This window comes from Calliopsis andreniformis, chromosome 3 (assembly GCF_051401765.1).
Source record: "Calliopsis andreniformis isolate RMS-2024a chromosome 3, iyCalAndr_principal, whole genome shotgun sequence".
Taxonomy (NCBI): Eukaryota; Metazoa; Arthropoda; class Insecta; order Hymenoptera; family Andrenidae; genus Calliopsis; species Calliopsis andreniformis.
In genome coordinates, this window is record NC_135064.1 from 1,113,970 (window position 1) to 1,139,906 (window position 25,937).

The following is a 25,937-nucleotide window of genomic DNA, read 5'->3' on the forward strand; positions in this document are numbered from 1 at the left end:
CTCGCCCTTTATTGTGTAACAACTTCTCCCGTATTAGAGCATATTGTTACAAAGGAACTCGATTTTTTATTTATTGTTTCTGTTATTTTTTTATTATTATTCTTATATATATTAGCTTTTAGTATTAAGTAGTTTTAGTATTAATTAACCTTTTTGTTCAAAACTTGACGGATGTAGACAGCTTTCTAATGTAGCGCCCTCATCATCAATTTCAAATTTATGCCATAGACGAGTTATATTTAATAAAGCGTGATTCATGTGATGCTGAATTAGCAATAAACCTGTGATAAAAATTTATAATTCTAAGATACAGCCTCAGTTCACTGATATTATTTGGTTTCTTGAAATCAATAATAGCTCTAATTCAGTTATTCAAAGGACATATTCCAAAACAATTAATTGTATATTCACGATATTCTACTTCCTCTTGAGCAAATTTACTGTTAGAAACATTAATGGATAATCCATATTTTTTTAGACGGAGAAAGACTTGTTCCAAATATACACAATTCTCCTCTTCATCCTTTGAAGCAACAAGTAGATCATCAACATAGGCTTGATGTAAACCTTGATTAATCCTCGCAGAACAGTGTCTACAAACCTCTAGGAGGTTTCTTCTGCATTTCTTAACCTAAATTCGAAAAGTACAAATGGAGTTGTAACCGCAAGTCTTGTGTCGATCCTCTTTAGCAACCGGAATTTGAAAGTAGGCTTTTACTAAATCAATCTCGGTAAATACCTTACATCCAGCTAGATGATGAGTAAAATTTTGAATATGTGGTAGAGGATAGTTATCCCTAACTGAAGTATTATTTAGCCTGCGAAAATTTCCACATGGTCTTCAGTCTCCATTTGGTTTGCGTACCATATATAACGGACTAGTCCATTGAGAAAAAGATGGTTGACAGATTCCTTGTGCCAGTATAAGCTCGAACTCTTTCTTCACTGCTGCAAACTTTTCGGGTGTCAATCCAGAGGTAACAATGTGATGGGTCACATCATGAACCACTCTAGTCAGAGCTGATGGCTTGGTAATTTCTATATATTTGCGAAGTAACTCTTTTACATTTTCAGGAATTACTCACTGTGGCTACAAAGGTTTGTTCTTTATTTACAATTTTAGCTTTGCTGCTTAATAAAGTTTGTTCATCAATTAACCTCTTATTTCTTACATCCGGAAGAAGGCCGTGAAATTCCAAGAAATCTGCACCAATGATTGGATGTTTGACATCCGCAACGATAAATTACCATCTAAACGGATGCCGAAGACCTAAGGCCAGCATCCTTATACTGCAACCATATGTATTAATTATGGTATTATTAGCTGCAGATTTGACAGATTTGACGCCACAGACCATACTTTTCGGAATAACTGAAACGTCAGCTCCAGTATCAACTAAATAGTATACATCATTCTTCTTATCAGAGATCGTTAGGTGTTTATTCCTCTTAGGACTGTCAACAACCGCCTGAGCTCACAATACCTGACTCAGTTTTCCGACAAATTTTTGTTATCAAATGAACACGGTCATATACATTTGTGAGCTTTATTACCAAATTTGTTGTGATAAAAACAGTACTCCTTGCCTTCTTCATTTTTTTTACCTTGACCTGTTAATCATCTCTTGAAGTTTACTCGTCCTCTTGAAAAGATCCTTTCTTCGATTCTGTCGAGACAACCTTTCAAACTGTTTCCTTAATTCAGCAATTTCTTGAGTCATTTTCTTAATTGGCTCTCCTTACGATGATTTAATAGAAAATACTGAAGAAAATGCTGGCCGAGACATATCTATGATCTGATCAGCTTGAGAAGCTAATTTAGAAAGATCTTTAACTTCGCTAATTGCAAGAATGGATCTAATATTTTTTGGAAGTTGCTTCATGAAGATGGATCTAAAAACTTCATCATTAACTTGTCCTGATGCTAGATTACGCAGCCATTGTAAGAAAACTGAAGACTTTTCATCTCTAAGAACGTGAGAACCAAGCAATTTTCTTATTTTAGTTTCATTACTTTCTCCGAAAGCACTGCATGTATGCTCTTTTAACTTCAAATACTTATTGTTTTCAGGAAGGCAAATTAAAATATCTTCAACTAAAGGAAGAATTGTACGGTCTAAATATATGATTACATGTCGGAATTTTGACTTATCTCCGATGATTCTGTTAATCATAAAAGCTGCTTCAACTTGCATGAACCAAAAAATGGGACTTTCTTTTCAGAAAGGAGGTAAACGTACCTTCTGAGCGGCTTCAATACTCGCACCACTTGAATCACCACGACTAATATCCTGATTTTTATTCAAATTTTCTTCTGATTCTATTCTTTCTCTGAATACCATATCAACCGGCTATTGTTCCACCCTGGACTTGGGAAAAGCTAAGGGCATTTTCTTCCTTGAAGGAAATTCAAATCAGTCGCTCAAAATGGAAGAGTTACTTCAGCCTTCTATCACGTCGAAGTCACCAATTAGAGAACTACTAGGGAATTTTGAGTCTCCAATAAAAACTTGTAATACTGAAATTTCTTCTTTAATTAAACAAATGTATTTAAAATTCTTATACAATTATAGTTTAAACATTACAAATCAATAAATTGTGAACTATAGTAGTTGTCGACCTTTTTTCTTCAAATCCACATTTTTTCACATCCGTGAAGTTGTCGAGTGTAGCCGTACATGGTTATACATTGTAAACGGGCTTTAAGGCGTATATGACGATACCTAGGGTGACGCACTCAGTTTAGTAACATTTTTTCCTTTTCTTCTTCTTCTGGATCCAACGTTTGAAGTGGCTACATGTACACCCGGCGACAAAATCGGCTTCCCTCAGAAAATGGCAATCACTGGCGGGATCCGTAGCTTAAACGAGATAGGTGCACAAGATTTTATTTATTTGGCTGAAATAGAATTTTGCTGGACTAAACATTATACGTAAAAGCGATTTCGTTCACTGGGCAGCGATATAAAAATATGATGGACTCGATTCTTAATTTGGTTGTGATATAGCTAATATGTATTGTAGGTAGGTGAACGCACGAATTCGCCATGAAGAAACAAACAAGGACTGTTTAGTGCCATCTCTGTCTACCGCATCACTGTGGCCATATGCTCTCTGTTCCGCGCACAAGAATGACAGAGAGCATGCGATCATTGCCATGCGGCAGACAGGGATGGTGCTAATCACGGAACGCTCCTGTCATTCTTGTGCCGGTAACTTGCGCGAAACTAGCGCAGAAACGAATGCGATCCTCCTTTCTTCGCCTTTCTTTATGGCGAATTCGTGCGTTCACCTACCCACGATGTATATTAACTATGTCACAATCAAATTAACACCTTATCTACGGATGACGCCGTTTGGCGTCAAATTGAATACTGTCATCTGTTACAGATGACGCCGTTAAGTTGTAATTTTATATGGAATAAATTTTTGTTTCTGCGGTTATATTGTGAAATATATGTACATACATAGCTTCATGTAAGAAATCTTTATTTTTTTTGTTAAATACAGACATTTATAAGAAATAAGCATATATATGTTCTTCCCGTCTTAGCGGTAGGAAACCAACGTTCTGAACCCGTAGATAAGGTGTTAAGAATCGAGTCCATCATATTTTTATATCGCTGCCCAGTGAACGAAATCGCTTTTACGTATAATGTTCAGTCCAGCAAAACTCTATTTCAGCCAAATAAATAAAAGCTTGTGCACCTATCTCGTGTAAGCTATGGATCCCGCCAGTGATTTTCAGACATTACGGAGCCCGGCTTCCGACGTTGCCATTGTCTGAGGGAAGCCGATTTGGTCGCCGGGTGTATTTGAGTAAAGTTTAAAAATCTGTCGCACCCTTTTGCGATTTAGTCGAACATTTTGATTTTCGATTATTTTATTTTAGTTTATTAATCTTATACCATTGTAAATAGTTGTGTAAATATAGTGTAAATTATAAAACGAAAAAGTTCAATATAATTTTCCCATATTTAGGAACACATAAATACTATTGGTACCCATACTAGCTGCGAAGCTGAAGTCATCTAGTGACAAAAATATAAAAACCAGAAAACCACATAGCGGTAAAAATGTAAAAGCTAAAAAAAAGAAAAGTCTCCATCGAACAAAAGTGAGCATTTCAACATTTCCTATCTCAATTTACATGTGCGAGGGCTCATTTTACGCGCACGGTAATACTTAATAATGCGGCAATCGTTTAAATTTATGTTTTATTGCGTGAAAGAAATAAATCGCTATCAAAGTTTTTGGACATTTTGGTCACAGAAAGAATACACTGCTAGCGTCACGCGCCAGCCAACTACAGTAATGTTGCGGACGAGTGCCGTTTCGTTTACACGGACGAGAGCCGCGGTCTATCCCCACTACCTCGTTTGATACGTGCTGCCGAGAAATCAATTCTTGGAACCATCGCGTTCGAGCTCTATGCCCGAGATTAAGGAGGTCATAAAAAACAAGGATACCATTAGGGATTTAAATAGGAAAAATTGAAATTTCTTATTCGTAAACGGATTTTCACGCAAGTAACACCAGTCGATTCCTTGTGCTCTCCCGATTAAAATAATGTCAAACACGACATGATTCCGATTATTTTTAACAAAGATACATAAAACTTGGTTTGTAGAAAGAAAGGTCATGCTCATCGCGTTATGTATACAATATGTAATGTTACGAACGAGAACCACGAGCAGACCCGAGCGCGGCTCTCGTCCGTGAGTGGTAGTCGATTCCATAGCCACGACTAGACCCGAGCGCGGCTCTTGTCCGTAACATTACTGTACTACACGCGAGATGCTGTCGTGTCTCCTGATCTAGATTGGGGGTGAGTGAAAAAGTAATATGATTTTGCCACTTTTTTGACAAAAAGGCGACAGAAGACTGTTGCTACTACTAAACTGTACTTCGACCCTCGAGATGCCTTGTTGAAGTGTACAGAAACAATAGATGAACGGCGGTTAGGCGAAATACAATGTAATTGTAGCAACAGTTTTTTGTCAATATCTCGAAAACTAAAATGAGTTCGGTGATTGGGTGTTCGGCTATAAGTGAGAGAAATTTTGAGATGCGATTCTAGAGATCAAAATGAAACGAAAATCAAGAATAATGATTTGGTGTTTAGGACTTCGTTCATTATTTATAAACAATTAAATAAGCTTGCACCAGGAATCCTAACTTTCTTCAAACGTAATGTACTTGTCCCATCTTCACGCAAATATGTTTGAAACTCCTCATCTACCTCCTGTGCTTTAGTCAGCTTTTCATATTTGAGGAGTTCTTTCATTTCGTCAATTCTGAACAAAACATCTGCAACTACGTTGTCTTTGCCGGTCATATGCCTAATATATCAGTTGAAAATTGTCCGATGAAACCGAGATATCAAAATTGCCTCGGAGAACATTTCTCTGGTTTCTGATGGAAAGCGAATGTAATTGGCTTGTGGTCCGTAAAAATTGTAAACTTACGACCTTCCACCATGTGCTTAAAATACTTAATTGCTAAAGGTTCTCTATCATAAACACCATAATTTGCTTCCGTAGAGGTAAGCTTTTTTGAAAAGAAACCTAGTGGCTCCTATCCATTGTCCAACGGAAAAATCTGAAGCATCGCATGTAAGCGCAAGAGGGGCGCCAATCCGTGGATGCGCCAATACGGTGGCCTACGTTAGCGTCCGCTTAGACTCTTCAAATACTGTCGTTGCCTCCGGTGTCCAGGTCACAGCAGGTACGCAATCCTTCAGATTTTCCCGCAGCAGGTTATTTAACGGCACCTGTGCAGCCCTAGGTATGAACTGTCTATAAAAGTTTATCATACCTAGAAACTGCCTGAGCTGTGTCGCTGTAGCAGGTTGCGGATAATCTAAAATTGTATTTCGCGCCTCTTCCTCAAGATCACTTGTAGTACTCCTTTCTTTGCCTAGACAGCGCCACAGGTTCAAAGTCCCATTTCTTCTTTCCTTTTTCTCTCTCTTACATGCCACACACTACGCCGTCCTCTGGGACCTTTTGATCCCACCTCATTCCTTTGTTTTGTGCAAATTGTGCCACGCGGGTTTATTTTTTGAGAAGAAAATTAGAGAAGATGGGGAGAAAAAGAAGTCATAGAGAGATGTTTGAAGAAGATAATCCGTTGAAGAAACATTTAAGAAGACTAGAAAGATTGATTAAGAAAAAGTATAAGAAGAAGAGGCGTGCACGCCATCGTAAGTAAGGTTTTGTATTCAATAGTTTAGGACAAGAGTTCTATTTTCATTCAAGCGTGCACGTAAGTCTCCTGTCGGGTCAGACCTGGACAGGCTCGGACTAGAGTCCTTGAGCATAAGAAATATAGATACCATTCTCAAAAGTTGGGCATAAGGTTTTGATTATAAGTCTCCTGTCGGGTTAGACCTAAACAGGCTCGAACAAGAGTCCTAGAACATATTGTTATAACCTTGAGCATGAGGCATGGAATATAAATTCCATTTTCAAAAAGATTTGAATTTGAATTAATTGATTTTAATTCTAATGATAATAACTTAGGTGTGCCGTCGCCGAGTTCGGAATCTTCGTCGACAGACAGGTATTCTCGGGAAGGTTTCCTTGATCCTCTCTCAGAAAACAGCATCGGTGTTCACAATAATGAGAAGAGGGCAGAAAATCCACAACAGAATAAAGAAGACCAGATTCCTGGTCCTTCTGGGGTAACCACTGAGGATAAGGTACACACAGAAGCTTCAGGCGATCTGTCCCAGTGTGTTCTAGAGGTTTTGGGAAAACGATTAGACTCTGAAATGTTGTTAGGACCAGCCTTACACAAATATATTGCTGTTCGCTGGGGAGAGATCGCTAAACAGGGTCTTCCTAAGGAAGAAAGTGAAACGTTAGTGAAGAAGTATCCCATCCCAGAAAATTGTACAGAGTTTAAGGCACCTATGTTAAACCCAGAAGTAAAAGCTTCTTTACCGGAAGGTCCGATAAACAGAGATGAACGTATGGTGTTGAAACAATTAAAATTGGCAGCATGCCTCTCGGCTCTGGGAGTGGGAGTTTCTAATTTATTAGGAAGAGGTGGGTCAGATCATTTACCTCTGTTGGAGTCTCTATGCGATGCTGCTAGATTACTGGTGGACGTGCAGCACGAAGAATCTCGGACTCGAAAAGCTCTGGTCTTGGCTAACCTAAATGTTAGTGTAAGAGAAACCCTTAATAACACGACCATAGATGGTTATTTATTTGGTAAGAAATTTGAGGGTCACATAAAGACGGTGAAATCTTTGGAAAAGACGAGTAAGGATTTAAAACCAACGACAAAATCTTGAACAACATTGCCAAAAAACGGGAAAGGCCCAACCCGTGCGCCTGCAAGAAAGACGCAACCAACAGCAGCGGGCGGGCAGAAGAAGTATTTTGGCCAGAGGAACTCAGGGTATTTCAAACAGAACCTGAGGAGAGAACAGAAAGCATTGAAGAGACACTAGAAGTAAGTAAAATTGCGGGTAGATTGTCTAGGTTTCATGGAGCTTGAAGGTCAATCATGGATGATAAAGTTGTTTTGAAATGGATTTTAGGTTATGAAATTCCATTTGTACAACGGCCCCATCAGAATATTTTACCGAAAGATCCGCAGTGGTCTTCAGAATACCTTAGACAGATATCAGAGATTTTAGAAAAATTGTTACAAAAAGGTGTAATTCAGAAATGTAAATCGGTGGCGGATCAGTTTATTTTAGGGATTTTTCTGATTCCAAAACCGGATGGATCCAGTCGATTAATTTTAAATCTTAAGAAGTTAAATGAATTTATAAGGACTGAGCTTTTTAAACTGGAGGATTTAAGAATAACTAGGGATGTGATGCTTAAAGATTGTTTTATGAGTACAGTAGACTTGAAGGATGCTTATTACTTAGTAGCAATTATACAGTCAAGCAAAAAATGTTTAAGATTTATATTTAAAGGTTCTCTTTATGAATTTAACTGTTTGTCTTTTGGGCTGAGCACAGCACCGTATGTTTTTACAAAAATAATGAGACCAGTCATAGCCTATTTAAGGAATAGAAACATAACGTCAGTAACTTATTTGGATGATATTTTAATGTTTGGAGAATCTTTAGGTCAATGTAGTTCATTTAGGAGTGTAACGTGTTCAGTTTTAGAGAGATTAGGATTCATCATAAATTTCAAGAAGAGTAGGTTAAGTCCTTCGAAATCTTGTAAATTTTTGGGTTTTATGTTAAACTCGCAGGAAATGGCAAGTCTTCCCAAGGAGAAGGAAATTGGCTTATTAAAATTGATAAATAAGACTCTTAACAAAAAAGATTGTGAAATTCATGAATTTGTTTCATTTATAGGAACATTAGGTGCTAGTTGTTATGCTCTTAGGTATGGTTGGGTTTATTTAAAGGATCTAGAAAGAGAAAATCTTTTAGCGTTAAAGGCTAATAATAACAATTTTAAAGCAAGGATGTCTATCTCAAAAGAAATGGAAGAAGACCTGAATTGGTGGAAAGTTAATATACTAGACGCTAAGAATCCGATTAATGATTTTAAATTTTGTATTGAAATCTTTTCATACGCTTCTCAATCAGGTTGGGGTGCATGTTGCAATAATTTATCTACTCATGGGTTTTGGAAAGAAAATAAACGTACACACCATATCAATTACTTGGAATTACTCGCAGCATTTTTTGGGTTGAAGTATTTTGTTGGAGAGTTAAATAGTTGTAATATTTTGTTGAGAATTGACAATACGACAGCGATTTCGTATATAAATCGTATGGGAGGAATTAGATTCAAGAGACTTAGTAAGTTGGCAAAAGAAATCTGGAAATGGCGTTCGAAGGATAATCTTATGGCGGACCTAGAATCGAGACGTCTGGAGCCTGAAACGGAGTTTGAGTTATCAATGGAAGCATTTAAAAACATATGTAGTGTTTTTGGAATCCCTGAAATTGATTTGTTTGCCAGTCGGTCGAATACGAAATGTCGGAGATATATATCTTGGAAGAGAGATACGGAAGCAGTAGCAGTGGATACATTTACGGTGGACTGTAGTTCCTATTTCTTTTATGCCTTTCCACCATTTGCAGTAATTTTAAAGATGCTTAGGAAAATTAGATCTAATGGGGCCAGAGGAATAGTGATAGTTCCGTTTTGGACATCTCAAGCTTGGTTTCCGTTATATATGTCTGTGCTAGAATCCGAGCCTATTAAGCTAAAACCAAATGTTCAATTAGTTCATTACTCAAATAGAGATCCTCACCCTTTATGACGACAACTTTCCCTGGTGGCAGGAGTATTATCAAACAGGCGTTAAAAGGGAGAGGAATGCCGGAAGAGGCAATTGAAGTAGCTATAACTGCAATTAAAAAGTCGTCGTTACGACAGTATGAAACAGCATTTAAGAAGTGGTAGAATTTTTGTAAAAAAGAAAATGTGGATATGTTTAAGTTTAAAGTTCCTATTATCCTAAAATTTTTAATGTTAGAGTATAATTCTGGTGCCACATATGGTACAATAAATAGTCATAGGTCGGCTATAGCTTTATTACAACTGAATACCTTGCTTTATTACCTGAAGTGGGTCAGGACCCTTTAATTAAACGTTTTTGTAAAGGGGTGGCACGCCCGCGCCCCCCGAGACTAAGATATAACAATATTTGGGATACGAAAAAAGTTCTGGATTTGTTTGAACAAATGTCAGATAATAAGTCGTTGTCGCTAGAAGTATTATCAAAGAAAGTAGTCATATTGATAGCTCTAACAACGGGGCAAAGAATGCAAACTCTGTCTTTAATAAATATTAAAGATATAAGGTCGGATGATAAACGAGTAGAAATTAAAATACCGGCAAGCATTAAAACTTCAGGATCACAAAGAAAACAGCCGACTCTTATTTTGCCTTACTTTTTAGATAATACTAAATTATGTGTTGCGTCGGCATTAGATACCTATCTTCAGCGAACTCAAAAGTTACGGGGTAAGACAGAAATACTTTTTATTTCACATAAGAAGCCACATAAGACAGTTTCAACCCAATCTATTAATCGGATAAAATGTATGCTGGCAAGAAGTGGTATAAACACAGATATTTTTTCCACCTACAGTACACGACATGCAGCCGCGTCGGCTACAAAAAGAAGCGGTATTAGTATAGATTTAATAAAGAGAAGTGCGGGCTGGACAGAAAGGTCTAAGACCATTGCAACCTTTTCTGATCTAAGTTTGGCAGAAGATAATACGTCGTTTGCGTATTCTATTCTAAAAAATAAAACACAAAAGTAATTAAGCAGCCATAAATTCTTTAAACAGCTACAAGTGATCTTGATGAAGAGACGCGAAATACAATTTAATGATTAAACGAACTTACCTGTAAGTGAAGTTTTATCATAATTGTATGATGCGCCTCTTCCGAAGAGATCAGTCCCACCCAAAAACCCATATTAGGTAATATTGAATCCCTTATTTATGGCATAACTTGATAAAAATAAGGTGGAATCGAAAAGTCCCAGAGGACGGCGTAGTGTGTGGCATGTAAGAGAGAGAAAAAAGAAAGAAGAAATGGGACTTTAAACCTGCGGTGCTGTCTGGGCAAAGGAAGGAGTACTATAAGTGATCTCTTCGGAAGAGGCGCATCATACAATTATGATAGAACTTCACTTACAGGTAAATTCGTTTAATCATTAAATTACCCGCACTTTATTGTCCAGCGGTTGCGTACTGCATTCGGTTATTAAATAACCTAGAAACTGTATTCTTGCTTTGCCAAATACGCACTTGCCGGAATTAATTACCATTCCGTATAGTTTGAGCCTGTCAAACAGCGCCTTTAAATGTTCATGTTGTTCCTCTTCAAATTCTGACGCCACTATAATATCGTCTATGTAAGCATATACGAAGTCTAATCCGCGAAGCATTTCATCAATAAATTGTTGAAATGTCTGTGCTGGACTACGCAGATCAAAAGGCATAACCGAAAATTTAAACAATCCGAAAGAGGTTGTTAAAGCCGTTTTACAAACATCCTCAGGGGCGTCAGGGATTTGTTTATACGCGCGCACTAAATCAATCGTGAAAAACACTTTTTTTCGGATAACGATTGCACAAAATCCTCAAAATGCCTCACGGAATTCCTATCCGGCAGTGTTTGCGCATTAAGCGTCTGATAATCATCGCACGGTCTTCACTCACCTGGTTCCTTTTTCGGCACTACATGCAAAGGAGACGACCAATTACTTTTTGACGGTCTGACAATTCCGAGCTTGATCATTGTATCGAACTCCTGTTTTGCGGCCTTCAGTCGATCAGGTGCCAAACGTCATGGCTTACAGGTAACCGGCTGATCTGGAATCGTCCGAATATAATGCACCGTCGAATCTTTCGCCGGAGCTGAAATTCCCTTTGGCTTTGTGATTTTACACAGGATCGTTCGAAACTGTTTTTACACACGGGGTCGATTCTGCAGTCTGACCTGTCGGCTGCCCAGGTATCGACAAAAACGTAACGCTATCCAACAATGGACGATTACGTACATCCACTAAAAGTCCATAGTGATATAAGAAGTCCACTCCGATTATTGGTTTTGAAACGTCGGCCACAACAAATCTCCATGTGAACGTCTGACGCAATCCCAAATATAACGTTAACGTGGCCGCACCATACGTCGATATTTCCGACCCGTTCGCCGCGTAAAGAACATATCGTAATTTTTGGCGTGGAGCATGGGTCATTGATCTGAGGTAAATACAAATGTCGGCTCCTGTATCGACCAAAAATTGTGTTTTTGTTTCTCTATCGGACACGACTTGATTTCCCTATCAAGACTCGTTTCCCGCCATGTCATTTCAATTACAAGGCGGAACGCACCTGTACGGACCAACCCCTCTACGTCAATGATAGAAACACCTTCGTTGGCTCTCTTCGGCACGTCGTTGTGAAATTGAACGCTGTTGCGTACGTTGATGAGAAGGTGACCTGGGTCGATAGCTCCTCTCAAAACGTGAAGATCGTCCATCACTTGCTAATTCCTGTCGAATCGCTAGAATTTCCTAAAGGAACGATATAGCGAGCTGGGCCATTTTTATTTTTACATTAAGAAAGGCCTCCAAATCCTGTGCCATGTTGTGTTGCACAGCGGATTTAGGAGCACACCCCGGAGCAGATGACTCGGCTATCTGAAAGCGTGGACCCGTAGTCTCAGCTACGGCATTCGCCAAATCTGCCACTTTATTGAGGTCGACATCCTTCTGGATCGCAAGAATCACTTGCATGTTGGTGGGTAACCTCCCCATTCAAAGAGTGCATAAGACACTGTCGGAAACTGTGGTGCCTGCTAATCCTCGCAAATGCCTAAGAAACTGCGATGGTTTTCTGTCAACAATCTCTTCTGACTTGACTAGACGACGAGTCTTCTGTTCTTGCGTCGAACTAAGCCTCCGAATTAACTCCGTCTTCAATTTTTGATAGAGTCCAGACGTTGGCGGATTCATAATGATATCCCGCACCTCCGCTTTATATACCAAGCTTAATGCACCTAGGACGTAACCGAAGTTTGTGCCTTCAGTTGTCACCCCTGAAGCTTCAAAACTCCATTCCACAATGGCAAACCACATTTCCGGATAGCACAAAACTCCGGGATTCGGACAGAAACTGCCTGGCATTGCTGGTACACCGTTGTTATCAGTAGACATTGTCTTTCACTAATTCTACTTTCACTAAATATTTAATCGTTAAAACTATCGTTAAACACGAATAACTACAGTGTCTTTGCACTTCCTACGAATCACGCGCAAAAGTCTATGAAGTCGAATATACGCGATATCGCACTCACGATCACGAGTACGATCACGATCACGTCGGAGTCATTAATTAATTGAGGGGTTAGTGTATAATGATTGGATAATATACTATACCTCTCAATTATTGCCAACATTTTATTCGTATATCGTGATACTAAATACCGCTCTTAACTAAACGACAAGAGACCAATCAGTCAGTGATTGACTGCCGACTCCTCATCGCTAAACACACCAATCCTTCAAACTAATTGGAAGGGGAAAGAAAAGAAAGAAAGAGGAGAGGGAAGAAAGTCGAGGGTGTAACAAACGAAAAACAGATTGGAGAAAAAAGTAGAATCGACGGAAAAGAGTAATAAAAGAGAAAGTTGAGTGGCCCGCTGGGGCCTGACGCAGAACGGTCAATCAGATCCCAGTGAGGCTTTGGAAAATAACCATAAGATAGGAAAGCACAGAGAAAATTAAGAAAAGACTATCCTTTAAATTTCCTATAAATCTGGTCACCAAATGTTACTTCCAACAACCAGGTTCGCTCACAACCGTGAGAAATTCCGACAAACATCTGCAAACGTCTCACACTCAAACATTAGCAAAAGTGTAGTGATAGTACCCTGGCTGCCAGAATCAAATTATCATTCTTGATTTTCGTTTTATTTTGTCCTCTAGAATCGCACCTTAAAAGGACCCCGCAAAATTTATATGGGGATTTTGGAGACCAGTGAATGTGGCTGATTTTCACATATATTGTAGATTATGATGTCCCCTTCAAGAAATGTATATGTACTTAGGGTTGCTGATTAAGGGTTGGCGAGATACAGCCTTCCAAAGTTCTGTATATCGCTAGTAAGTTAGCAGTGGGAAGGTCTGCGTATTCGACCAGTTGATGTAAAATAAGCCGGCTTTTTAGCTGTCCTTGTACCTGACTTACAGGTCAATGTATTCAAACATTCGGACTTCGCGAGCTTTCGCTCTCCGACGGTTAATATAAACAACAAAAAGAAAATATTCTATGCATAGATATTCTACGCTGAAATATTCTACGTTCATCACATAATAAAAGCAGCAGTTCACTTCACCTCCACTCACGTTCAGTGTACATGAACTCGTGCAGATCCATACATTTTGTCTCTTTTATAAGAAAAGTATGGCTAATAGAAATCGGAAACGGTGCCATGTTTGTGACCACGCTGAACATATTCAACAAATGCCACGATTAAACGGTGCAAACAATGAAGTGAAACAACAAATCGCAATTATTAGACTAGATAGTTTCGGCATGAAGCTTATAGACGTAGGGAATGAACTACTCTAGTTGTCTATAGTCTATAGTCTATAGTACTCCAGAGTCTATAGTACTCCAGATTTTTGGAAATCGAATAAAGGCCAAGTAATTCAAAGAAAACATATCAAATTTGTATAAAGAAGTAACCAGTAGATTGGTGAATCTCTCATTGTACTATTTTTTCATTTCTCTTATGATTGTACTTTTTTTTGTTTTGTAACGGGAAAAGGGAGTCGATCAGAGAGTTGTCTCTGATCCCGGAGTATTCTTGACTCTCCTGTTTAATGTTCTTTTAAAATGTGTTTACCATCAGAATATATTTACCTATTTTAATATTGCAAACTCAATACAGTCTATTTTATAATCAGACCTTCAAACAAGCTTCCACCCTCCCTCGAACAAGGATCCACTACGGTGCCTGTATAGGACTAGACGAAAACGAATCCATAATAATTAATCTATCATCGAGGGTGAAGTAACTGCTCTACTTCAATGTCGAATGTACTGTTAACGCGCGTAGCGTTTGAGCAGAAATCATTCCGCCGACCAACGCGACCGCGCTACGCACGTTACAACTGATACTACACTAGCCTGGTCCTGAACGCGAAACGCTTTCCTTTCCTCTTTTACTTTCAAAATCATCATCGAAATTTATGAACACAGGTACTTTTTCGACAACTTTACTACAGTTATAAAGCTACAGTTCTTACCTTTGCGATAGAATAGCTAAAAACTGAAGATTTATTATTTGCCTTTAAAATAGACAATTAATGTGTGATTCTGCATGCTAAAATAAAACGAAAATCAAAAATGATGAAAATACGTTTGATGTGTCGTTTCAAAGTTATTAATCATTGAGAAAACACCTAAAGTTCGCATGAAATGTGTCTGACTTGGGGTTTGTTCTACCAACGATATGCACTAGTCAAGCTAGACATAAGGAAGTAAGTAGAATATGTTCTGAGTCAAGCACGTTTCACGCGAAGTTTAGGCATTTTTTCAATAATTAAATGATAACTCTGAAACGAAGTCCCAAATGCAATTTCATCATTTTTTATTTTTGTCCAATTTTTGACATCTAAGATTACCTCTTAAAATTTTTGACACCTGTTATTGAACACCCTGTATATTTAAATATTAGCTTCAAAATATTTTATATCCTGCTTCTGAATACTGATGTATTTTTATGTAAGAATACAAATATTTTATTTGTTACAGTTTCAGTTCTTACTTAAAATAATATCTTATTTAAACAATATACATATATGTGGTTATCCAGTTCGAATTTTCACTAAAATGCACGATATTTTCCGAATGTCCAAATTCATCGATTTTATTTTTATTTTGGTATATTAAACTTAATCAAAATTAAATTATTATACAGGATATTCTATAGTTTTGTGTACAAACTTCGTTAATATGTTTTATACGTATGCAAAAATGAAACTAAAATATCACATAACAAAGGGTTTATAAGTACTTTATTAAAAAGTTATAACAAAATATGAAACGTGATGCAAGTCTAATATTGACGTATGTACAATTGAATTGATTGTGGCCTAAATTTTGCTTTGACTTTATTTTATTTTTTTATAAACTATACTGATTTTTCTAGTTAATTCATTTCTTCCAACTATTTTCATACTATAAACTTTTCTTTGAGTGTTCATAAGTAAAAATTTAAAGATGTAAAGTCAGATGACGTAAAAAATCAAGATACTGGTGCCCTTCGATCATTAAAAACAGCATTCATGAAATCAAATTTTTAACTAACGCGTAAAATATGCTGACCATTCATCTAATTCTAATCAGCTGAACCAACAATGCAGTATCAATATACAGGGTGTTTCTTTTATCTTGTACGTCCTAATACCTTTGTTATCTTTGCTGATACGAAAAAATTCGCTTGGTTCAAACTGGATTGGTAGAAAGCTAAGAATATTATGATCTATGTTTTTTCCTCTCAAGGTCATTTTCTTCGAGTTTTGAATGTCATCGCCATTTTTTGCACATTAATATGTACTTTTTATGATGGATCATAAAAAATACATATTAATGTGCATAAAAATGGGGATGACCTATAAAAATAAAACAATGACCTTGAGAGAAAAACGTGGATCATAATATTCTTAGGTTTAAACTAAACAAATTTATTAAACTAGAAGAAATAATATTATCATATTCTTTATGTGTCATATTTCGATCGTAATTTCTTATTGAAGCAGTTATGGACTTGTTTATTACATGACATTTGCTTTTATTTTCACTTACAGAACACACTGGCGAAAGGATAATGTAAAGTCTCTAAGGTTTGAATTGATTCAAAGTATGTGCAGTAAAGATCTGTACAAGATATTTAAAAATTTCTGAACATAACTTCAGGGGTGGATTTGGTACTTTAAAATAAGAAAAACAGTTTATATAAACATGTATTTGATATGACTTTGTTTCCGAGTTACAGCTGTGTTTGTATTATACCTGTTGTTTAATTATTTTCATAGAAATTTTTGGAAGTGGACACCACCAAACGTCTTATTATAGATCTTCTCACTCGTACAGGAGTACCAGGTGTTGTTTGAATTCGTTGGCAACTCTCTTGAATATGATGTCATAGTTCTTCAACATTGTTTACTGGTGCGTTGAAAACTAAAGACCTTAGGTACTTCCAAAAATAAAAATTCAACGGACTTAGATCAGACAATCGTCGACTCAAATATCGTAGTGCACCATCGTGCATCAACCGCACATGGCTGACTATATCAAGTCATACGTTTTTCAAGATTTCGTTTAAGTCTTCCTTTAAAACTGACGCGTATGATTCACCAGTTAGTATCCTATTTAGAAAATCACGTTAACGTTAAATTGATGTTGATGATTTGATTACGTAGTAGCATGCGAATTTTCCTGTGACCAATGATAAAAATTGTAAAGATTAAGCATTCCGTTCCTAATGAACTGAGTTTTGTCAATAAATAATACAACATTTAAAAACTGTTGATCAGCAACACGAGTTTGTAAAAACCAGTTACAAAAGGTCATTTTTTGTTAAATAAATTACAAAATAGTGTTTACATAGCAGACAAGAAGAACGTACATACATGAGATAAGAAGCGTTATTTGTAAACAGTTGAAGGAAGTAGTCAGGAGAGTCATGAGTATTACGAAAAATGGCCTCAAATTTCATGATCTTGCGGTTTTGAACAAAATAAAGCTAATAGAAAAATCTCATCTGGTCCAAGGACTAGAGCTATGCTATCAGACTAAGGACGCAAGATATTGAGCCGTTTGAGGCTTGATGCTTGAGGATAATTCGAGAGGTGTATGTAAGCGATACTCTAGTGTAGGTTAGATCGCCAAATGTGTCTTTTGACCTTCATTCCAGAGCCGTACTAGGACTAACCTCTTAGTCTGTATACTTTTTCTAATGTTTGAGAATTGTACAAAATCGCCTGTAAGCTCAATATTAAACTTCTGCGCTAGAGTGTCACTTAAACCCCTCGAATTTTCCTCGAGTATCGAGCCTTGGGTCATTGGATCGGATAGAATTTTACTACTGTTTTTCTTTTTTTGTTCAAACCCGCAAGATTGCGAACTTTGGGGTAATTTTTAGTAGTGTTTCCATTTGATTTTGGAGTTAAAAATTATGTAAGTCTGTCTTGACGAGTTCTTTTCACTGATATACATATAGATCGTACTGCACGTTCTTTGGATCAGTTTAGACCTTAGAGATTTAACATTGTCCTTTGCACCGAAAATTGTAGGATAGCTTGTATATACTTAAATTCTACATTTGTTCCTGTTCGTATTAATAGATACGTTCATATTAATAGGTATTAATTAATTAAAGAATATGATTTGTTTATTTTATAATTTTATAAAATAATCACTTTCGCTTTATTTTAACTATTAAAGTGTAATTATTTGCATGATAAGTTATAGTGAAATAATCATTTTATAAAATATAATTTTTTATGAAAAAATTGTCTACATATGTGTAATATTTATCTGTAATACAACTTACTTTGGTTTTCCTCTGCTTCTAAAATTTGATTGCGATAGATACGTCGTCCTGGTCCATCGCCTTGTAAGGCTAAAAATTTTACTTCCAGTTAATACATTTCTAAAAAGACTAATTTCATTAAATGGTCTTGTAACTTACAACATGGTGGAATTTTGTGACATTTTCTTTTACGATGAAGCTTCCTTGGACAGTCTTTACCTTTACCTTTAGGCGGTACCTAGGTGTCATAAAAAATAAATAAAATTAAGAAACAATTCAATAGTAAATACTGAAGTGAAATTACACTACACGTAATACCATAACAAGAAAGAAATTAATACAATATAATGAAAGTCATTATTGTTTTATAACTGAAGAAAACAAGCAATTTTAGAAAATTACACTATCCTAAAGTTTGCATTTTTATTATATTCTTTTGTTATAACTAATTCGAGTTCAAATTGTATTGTATCCATATGCCTATTCGTGTACTTGAATTTTCTAATTAGAGTAACTGAAACAGTTTTCACTCAGCGTTCGGGAATAAGCCGTGTCCTTTTTGAAGAATTTTCCCAATGTTTCACAAGCATTGCAGCTAGTACCGACACAGTATCGGTGTTTCATTTGACCTCCTGATGAAGATAGCTGTAATGCACTCGAAATATTGGGAACATTTTTCCAAAAGGATATGGCTTACACCCGACAGTTTCATCAGTTGAATCGTCTAATTAATGAAAGGAGTAGGCTCATTAAGGATACATATATCTACTACTTTTTAAATTATCAAGTTATATTTACAGTAATTTCTCGTGTACTGATTGTATATCCCCGACATCCTGCACATCTTGACCAATTACTCCAGTCAGATACCTGACAATCGATGTCTTCTACATTTTCTGGCGATTCAATTACTTGGCTATCAGGTTGGATCCCTTTGAATTCTAAACTTTCTGCAAAGAAAAGTACCAATGAGTTTCTGTCGAGAAGTTCAATTATAAACTTGCATAAAGATTTCTTATAAGCGGTTGCAAAACTGATTAATATTAAGTTTTTCGACTCACACCGGTTGCAATAACAAAAATTTAATCCATTTCAAAATAATTCGAATTTATACAAAGATTTATTTGGTAATTATGAAGATTTTAACATTTCAAATGACTTAAAAAATATGAATTCTTAAACCATCAATGATTGAGATTTTTTATGAGATTGATTGGTTGTGATACAAATTAAGAAACTAGTACTGAATTTATACAAATTACTTATAAAGATGTTCGGCTATAGGTGGAAAAAAGTTTAGATTTTATATGTCAAAATAAGAGAACGAATCAACAATAACGAAATTGTGTACAAGCTTTTATTTTGGTTATCATGGTCATTGACAATGGAATTTCGACACCCTGAAAATTCTGACTTTTTTAGAACTTTACTGGTTTGTTGGGGCGTCTAGAAATATATTGAGGAATTTTTATTATCGGCCACAATTCAATTCTTCAGCGTCCTTTTTTTATTTAAGCAATGAATTTTTATCATTGTAGTAGTATCGCCTTGTAAAGTATACAAAATTATTAAATTTGTACTCTATCCATTTTTATAGCGGCTCTAGTTTTAAAGATGTATTGATTGAGGCATCTAAAACAGGTCACTTGAAAAATATACTTCTTTTTCACAATAGGAGAAAAAGTCATACCAAATGGTATGAGCGGCACATAATCTGGTGTCAATAATTTTTTTCAGATGCAAACGTAGAGGAGATATGAAGGTCAATTCTGTTTTTTAAATAGAACGATATACTTTTTATTTAAGTACATTCTGCTAGAGCGTTTCAAGACGAATAGAGTGACTTATAAGTGAAGGTCATTCAAAGTTGTCAAAGGTCAATTACGATGGAATTTAATATCTCATATTTCCACATCTCTTCTCCCCCTTGACCAAGTTTTTTGAAACTTTAATAATATCAATGTTCCATATACAGAAATCACCACACCAAGTTTTTTGAAATTTCGATAACCTATTTTTTTGAATTGTTTAACTCTGGAAATCTCAAAACGGTTGCAGCTAGTTCAGACGATGCAGTTTTTTGACTGATTCGATCATTCTGTCGAATGCAACATTCACATATTTTTGTATCGTTGACTCTCTATTCACACTATGACGCATCAATCATTTGCTAACTCAGCTGTTTTACTGTTTTGACCAATGGCACGTAGACTTTATATGTGGATGTGTATAGGGTAAAATTAAATATTCGGTTTTGTTAGTGACCAAAACAGTATCCGTATTCGTAAAGTCTTAGAGTAATTCGATATAAAACGAAATTAGTGTTTGGTAGTGGGGTTAATCAGTCAATTCATTTGGGTACTTATTTATCGTATCTGTTGGAGAGTGCGACCAATCTGTGCGAAATGAAGAACATAAATAGACTGATTAATAACTTTGGTGGAAAAAAATTACATACATATAAAGATAAAAATTCAGAAGAATGCGCATGGAGGAAAATATATTAATATAATTGTGTGAACGTTGTCTTATTATCGATTTGGCAAAATTTCCGAATCGATCAAACAACCGCATCGCCTGAACTATTTAGCTGTATTGTTAAAATTTGACTGGTATCACTATACTTTCACTTTTTTCGTAGTTTCAAAGGTGAAATATTACTACTACTAGAATTCATGGTGTATATCGTGTTCATATAACGAATTGGCCGCTCTGAAACTGCGAAAATAAATTGACTCAACTAATGGTTGGAGAATGCGTAGATGGTGGAAGTAGAAATGTCATATTGATTATCTTTGATATCGATTAACACGTTCGTTATTAAGCCACGGAGAGAAAAGCTTCACCATAAATCATGTTTTATTTTTCAAATTTTTGTAAAACATACTTACAGATTTTTAGTTATAAGGATGGGGCAGAAATTGTAGTACAACCAGGAAGGAGGTGATTCTACTTGAAAAAATAAGAAAAGAAATTAGTGTAACACTTTTGCATGCGACGCTTTGCTTTCGAGAAAATCGATTTTGAAGTTTGACCAACTGTTTTTTGCGAAAAGTCTCGTGGAAAGCAGTAAGAACCGTATGTTCTTGAAAGATGTCTCGCGAAACGCCTTAGGAGTAATGCTTTTTACGAGGCTTCTAATTGTAAGACACGAACAGTACCTCTCTTTTTATCTATTGTTCACGTCTCGTAAGTGTCTTATGGAATATCTTAGAGGTATGTAATATTTTATCTCGAGACTTGTGGGATACGAATGATAGTTAACCGAACTTCAAAGTCGATATTCTCAAAAACGAAGCTCCGCATGACAAAATCTCATGCCAAATATTTTTCTTATTTTTTCGATTCTACTACGATTTCCGCTGCACTTCGTATATGGTTAAATGTGAATATAAATTTAGTCTTCCTATGTGTCACATATGTACGTGACACTGGGCTGTTAATGAAAATCGGTGCACCATATATACATATGTGACGCTGGTAGCGAACTTGTTAATTGCTTATTTGACCAGATTTTTATTATTATTCGATAATTGGTTATTAATATTCGGTAACCAATTAATTAGTAGATACTGAAACGAAATTGAGGTCACTAACTCAGTGGTTATGTGATTAAATTTATACTCATTAAATTTATAAAATAGAAAGCAGAGAAAAAGAACGATACGATAAATATGTTATAAAATTCAGCTTGAAGTAAAGAATGATTGGTTTGGTTCCTAAGATATTAAATTCTCGACTCAAAACTTAGCATTTTTTAAAACGGCTTTGGAAATATGTTAGAACATTACTTATTAACTATACAGTGGTAAAAAGTGGAGTTGATCAATTTGGTCGTCTTGAAGAGAATTTGACTATTGTGAAATGCAATTCTCAAGAAATGTGAAACGTATCTCTTATAAGTAAACAAATGTGAATCAAGAAAAAATACCTTGACTTATTTTTGTATATTAACAATTTGTTTAAATTATTCACGTTATTGGTAGAAATATTGCAATTAATTGTACCAGAAGAATTTTGTTATACTATTCTCTATGCATAAAAAAGAACCAAATTGTGGCCGATAATAAAAATTGCTCAATATTTTTCTAAATGTTCCCAACAAATCTACAAAATTGAAAAAAATCAAAATTTTTGGGTTGTCGAAGTTCCTTTCTGTTATAAGGGGACAGTATCCTTGCAATATTACGGTGAAATTCTACGACTTGCTTGAACAGCTGAGTCCAAGGTCCACAAAGCTGAATCTACATTAGCGAACAGTCCACGAACTATTCCCGAATAGTATGCAAATTAAATTTCCTAAAAATGGTCTGCTTGCGCATCTATTCGTATGCTATTTTTGGTGCTCACGAAAAAAAACAAGTAAAACCTCGTCTAGACTACCGTGCCCAACTCGCGAACAGGATTGAGAACATTTTGCGAGGACAGATAGACAGACAAGGCGTGCAATAAACAGATCCTTGTTCATTTATTTGCCTTCTCAGGGTGTCCTTAATCCTGATCGCGGGCTCGGTTCGACAGTCTGAACGGGGCCTAAGGATGATAGAAAGTTTGCGAATATCGTTTGCGAACTGTTTGCAAATACTGTCTGGGAACAGTGTTCACTGGTGTAGACCCAAGTTTACTTGATTTTTCCTGAATATCAAGAACAATATGTAAACAAATACGCGAACAGATCATCTCTAGGAAATTTAATTTCCATACTGATCGCGAACAGTTCGCGAACTTTAGTATAGACGCACCTTAATTGTGTCAAGCTGTTCATTAAGTTTTTAACTAATTTCATTACCCTTTATTTTCACCTTATTTGAATTCCTAGAATCACCTATCAAATTCTTCTTTTCCCGTGATCGAACACTCTTCAATCATTTTTTGTTAAATTACAATACTATAAAATTTATTAGCTATTCTGTAATGCATTTCCACTATTCAAAGTTTTCAGAATTTGGAAATCTACTCTTAGTGGTTGCAAAATGTTTTCTAGGTATACATAAAAGGTAGAAGTAGTTCATAAATTGAAATTCACAGAAATGATTAAGCTTGTTTAAATTTTTAAAGATTCTTGGAATTTTTTTAAAATATTCAGATGCCAGATTACTTTTGATCAAATTGCTTAGAAACATTGTAGAAAAGAGTTTGAATTTTATTCAGCATGTCGAAAGAATTAAAGAAATCTGATGGCAATGGTAAATCGGTATAATTTGTAACAGTTTCTTTTTGTGATCAACAGTCCGTCACTTACTAAAAAGAGGCCATAAACAACTCAAATTCATCTATCATAATTTACAGTTCCAAATAATGTAACAAGAAAGGATAATGAACGTATACAGAAATTTTCAAATGATAGAATGTCATTCATAAGAAAAATATTACGTCTATAAATGAGAAAATAGAAAATAATATTTTTAATTATCTTTCCGTTCAGGTTTTAAAATTTTAATCAAAGGTAACTGAAATTCGTGCGACAAGATGAAAATTTACTAAAATAGTTAGCATCACCATGGTGAGCGCGTTTTGTCTTCATACGCCGTTGCTCCTGCGCAGGTATATGATAGCTGAGAACACTGCTGAGAGACACCTTATAGTTTTTCATCATTGTTGATAAGTTTGCCCTTAACTCTCCTTTATTTATGTTACGAGCAAGCATGCACAGAGCAAGAGAGAAGATTTCGTTAAAAAAGAGTGCTTTGCATTTGAAAAGATGCTTTGCAATTTTTGCTGATGAAGAGTTCCGAACAAAGCGAAGTTTATTGCATTTTTTTGATCGTTAATGTCATTCAAGAATTAGGATTTATTGGATTATGCTATATAAATATTTTATCAAAACTAATTTATTGAACTTGATCAAACATTAAAAGATATAATTCTGTTTTAGTAATCATATTGTAAAGAAGAATTCACTTTTTTCTATGTATTGATTTAATAACCTTCGTTTTCCGGAAACTTTTAATGTTTAACAAAATTTCAATAAACTAAAATAATGAATTTCTGATTCTTGAGTAGGTAATTTTTACGTTTAGCAGAGTAACAACGTATAACAAAGTTGATTAAAGTTCAATTTCAAAATTTAAAATAATACAAAAATTATAACATTATTAAATCATACTTTTTATAAACTATCACAACGTGCTAAAATAATTTGTCACGAGTTATGTTTTTTGTCGTTTTTAATTTAACAATATCAATTTCAATATCCCTGCAAAATAATCTGTTTTAACACATGGGCAATGGATAATAATTTTAGGAATACCTACCTACGTAGGTTCGTTAATACATGAACGAACGCACAAAAAATTCACAATTTCATTCGAAATAGATTCGATAATTATTATGTCTTATTGGAGGTTGTTTGACTATTGTGTATCTATAATTTGAATAAGTATACAACAAGCAACAGAACCCTCTGACTGTTAGTTCAGCATCCCCTGCAGAGGTGAAACAACTTCAACTATTTTAATAACTTTTTCCTTTATACGACTGTCACTTTGTCAAAACACATTTTTTTCCGCCATTTTAATTCACATGATAGCGACTGATCTACACATCAACATCATTTTCAAATTTTTTATTTCAAGTAAATACATGTCACAAATCGTGGTAGCCATTTAAAATACCATACTGTAAGAAACATGAAATTTCAGAACTAATAATAAAGATAAGACAGTAGAACCTCGACTTTCTCTGCGAATTCGTTTGTGTTCATACGCTATTCGGATGATAGCGTTTTCAGGTAATTGAATAACACAGTTATCGTATGAAAGATCGTTTAGTTTAAAGTACCTACCTACTGTGCAATGCATTTATATCAACAGAACTAAAACGGAATCGTTTAGTTTAAAGTACCTACCTACTGTGTAATGCATTTATATTAACAGAACTAAAACGGAATTAAATAGGAGCACAAGCCATTAAATAAAAACTTATTGTTAGAAACTTTCTTTAGCCTCTCTTCTTAATAATCTTTCGCAACTACTAACTGAGTGATTCTTTTTAATATTTTTATTTTGTCAGAAGTACTTTTTGTCTGGATTTGTAAAGATATAGGTAGCGCATACTAACAGAATGTAGTATGTAGATGCTAATAACTTAAGAATTCATGCAGGTAAAGTTCCCCTAGCGATGAGCGGCACTTAATATCAGACATTGACTATAATTTTAAAAATTAAAACGCGACAAAACGACCAAATTGTAAAAGTGTTAGAGCTGAATCTCTTCTTTAGTTTTGCACTTCGCCTGTTTTGTCGCATTCCATTTTTTAAAGATATAGGAAGCTAAGGTCTGGTATTAGATGCTGTCTGGTGCTTGGGGAACTTCCCCTACTTTAAAGAATTCACGTTTATGTTAATAATATAGAAAAAGAGAGAAAGCATAGTCAAAATATAAATACTGTAAGGGTGAAAGAAAGGTTTCATAACTTTTGAGACGGAGGGTACTTGCCAAAGTACAGCAACAAACAATATTTTGTTTCTACTTAAAGGCCTAAGCTGGTCACGTGACTTTTCGAGATTGCTTAGTCAATGTCTGCTGTTATAGTGTTCGTTACAGAAATAATATTACTTACAGACACGTGGCTGCCTAATGAATACGAGATAGAGCCACACACTGATTCTCCCTCAACTACGCATACTACTGCACTAGCCGCATGAACGTGAGCTCGGCACCTCGGACCACTTCGGATAATTTCGGAGAGTCAAGAGAGAAAGCAAATGTTAGCTTTATTCTTTTACTCTTTAAACGCTGTATTCAACTATACAAGTCACGCGACCTTTACAACTACCCTTATATTTTGACATTCCGATTTATGTTGAAAAGGGACCTCTCGGTGAAACTGCCAGAGCTTTTTATGACATTTTGAGTGACGAGTGTGAAGATCAAACGATG

General features: G+C 35.6%; 2 protein-coding genes and 1 long non-coding RNA gene across 10 annotated transcripts in view; 2 read left to right on the forward strand and 1 right to left on the reverse strand.

Moving 5' to 3' along the window:
- The window catches only part of LOC143177589 (spondin-1), a 219,721-nt gene that overhangs the window by 15,230 nt on the left and 178,554 nt on the right, over positions 1-25,937 (reverse strand). For 6 of the 7 annotated variants that reach the window (XM_076375624.1, XM_076375621.1, XM_076375619.1 and 3 more), the window contains exons 13-16: positions 23,556-23,678; positions 18,855-19,006; positions 18,216-18,294; positions 18,078-18,146 (exon numbers count right to left, since the gene is read on the reverse strand). In XM_076375624.1, the coding sequence (XP_076231739.1) occupies positions 18,078-18,146; positions 18,216-18,294; positions 18,855-19,006; positions 23,556-23,678 (423 nt within the window). The remainder of the gene's footprint in view (positions 1-18,077; positions 18,147-18,215; positions 18,295-18,854; positions 19,007-23,555; positions 23,679-25,937) is intronic. The other variant, XM_076375623.1, reaches the window with a different exon arrangement.
- Positions 296-2,608, forward strand: LOC143177592 (uncharacterized). 2 transcript variants are annotated; one of them, XR_013001606.1, is made up of 7 exons: positions 296-401; positions 479-731; positions 818-977; positions 1,075-1,098; positions 1,182-1,314; positions 1,757-1,976; positions 2,072-2,608. It is a non-coding gene; the product is annotated as an uncharacterized LOC143177592 (long non-coding RNA). The 2 variants fall into 2 exon arrangements; XR_013001605.1 differs by having other exon boundaries at positions 1,182-1,976.
- LOC143188671 (uncharacterized) lies at positions 6,085-7,440 on the forward strand. The gene is made up of 2 exons (XM_076393067.1): positions 6,085-6,205; positions 6,525-7,440. The coding sequence occupies exons 1-2, from the start codon at positions 6,085-6,087 to the stop codon at positions 7,301-7,303; spliced, it is 900 nt and encodes a 299-aa protein (XP_076249182.1). The 3' UTR covers positions 7,304-7,440.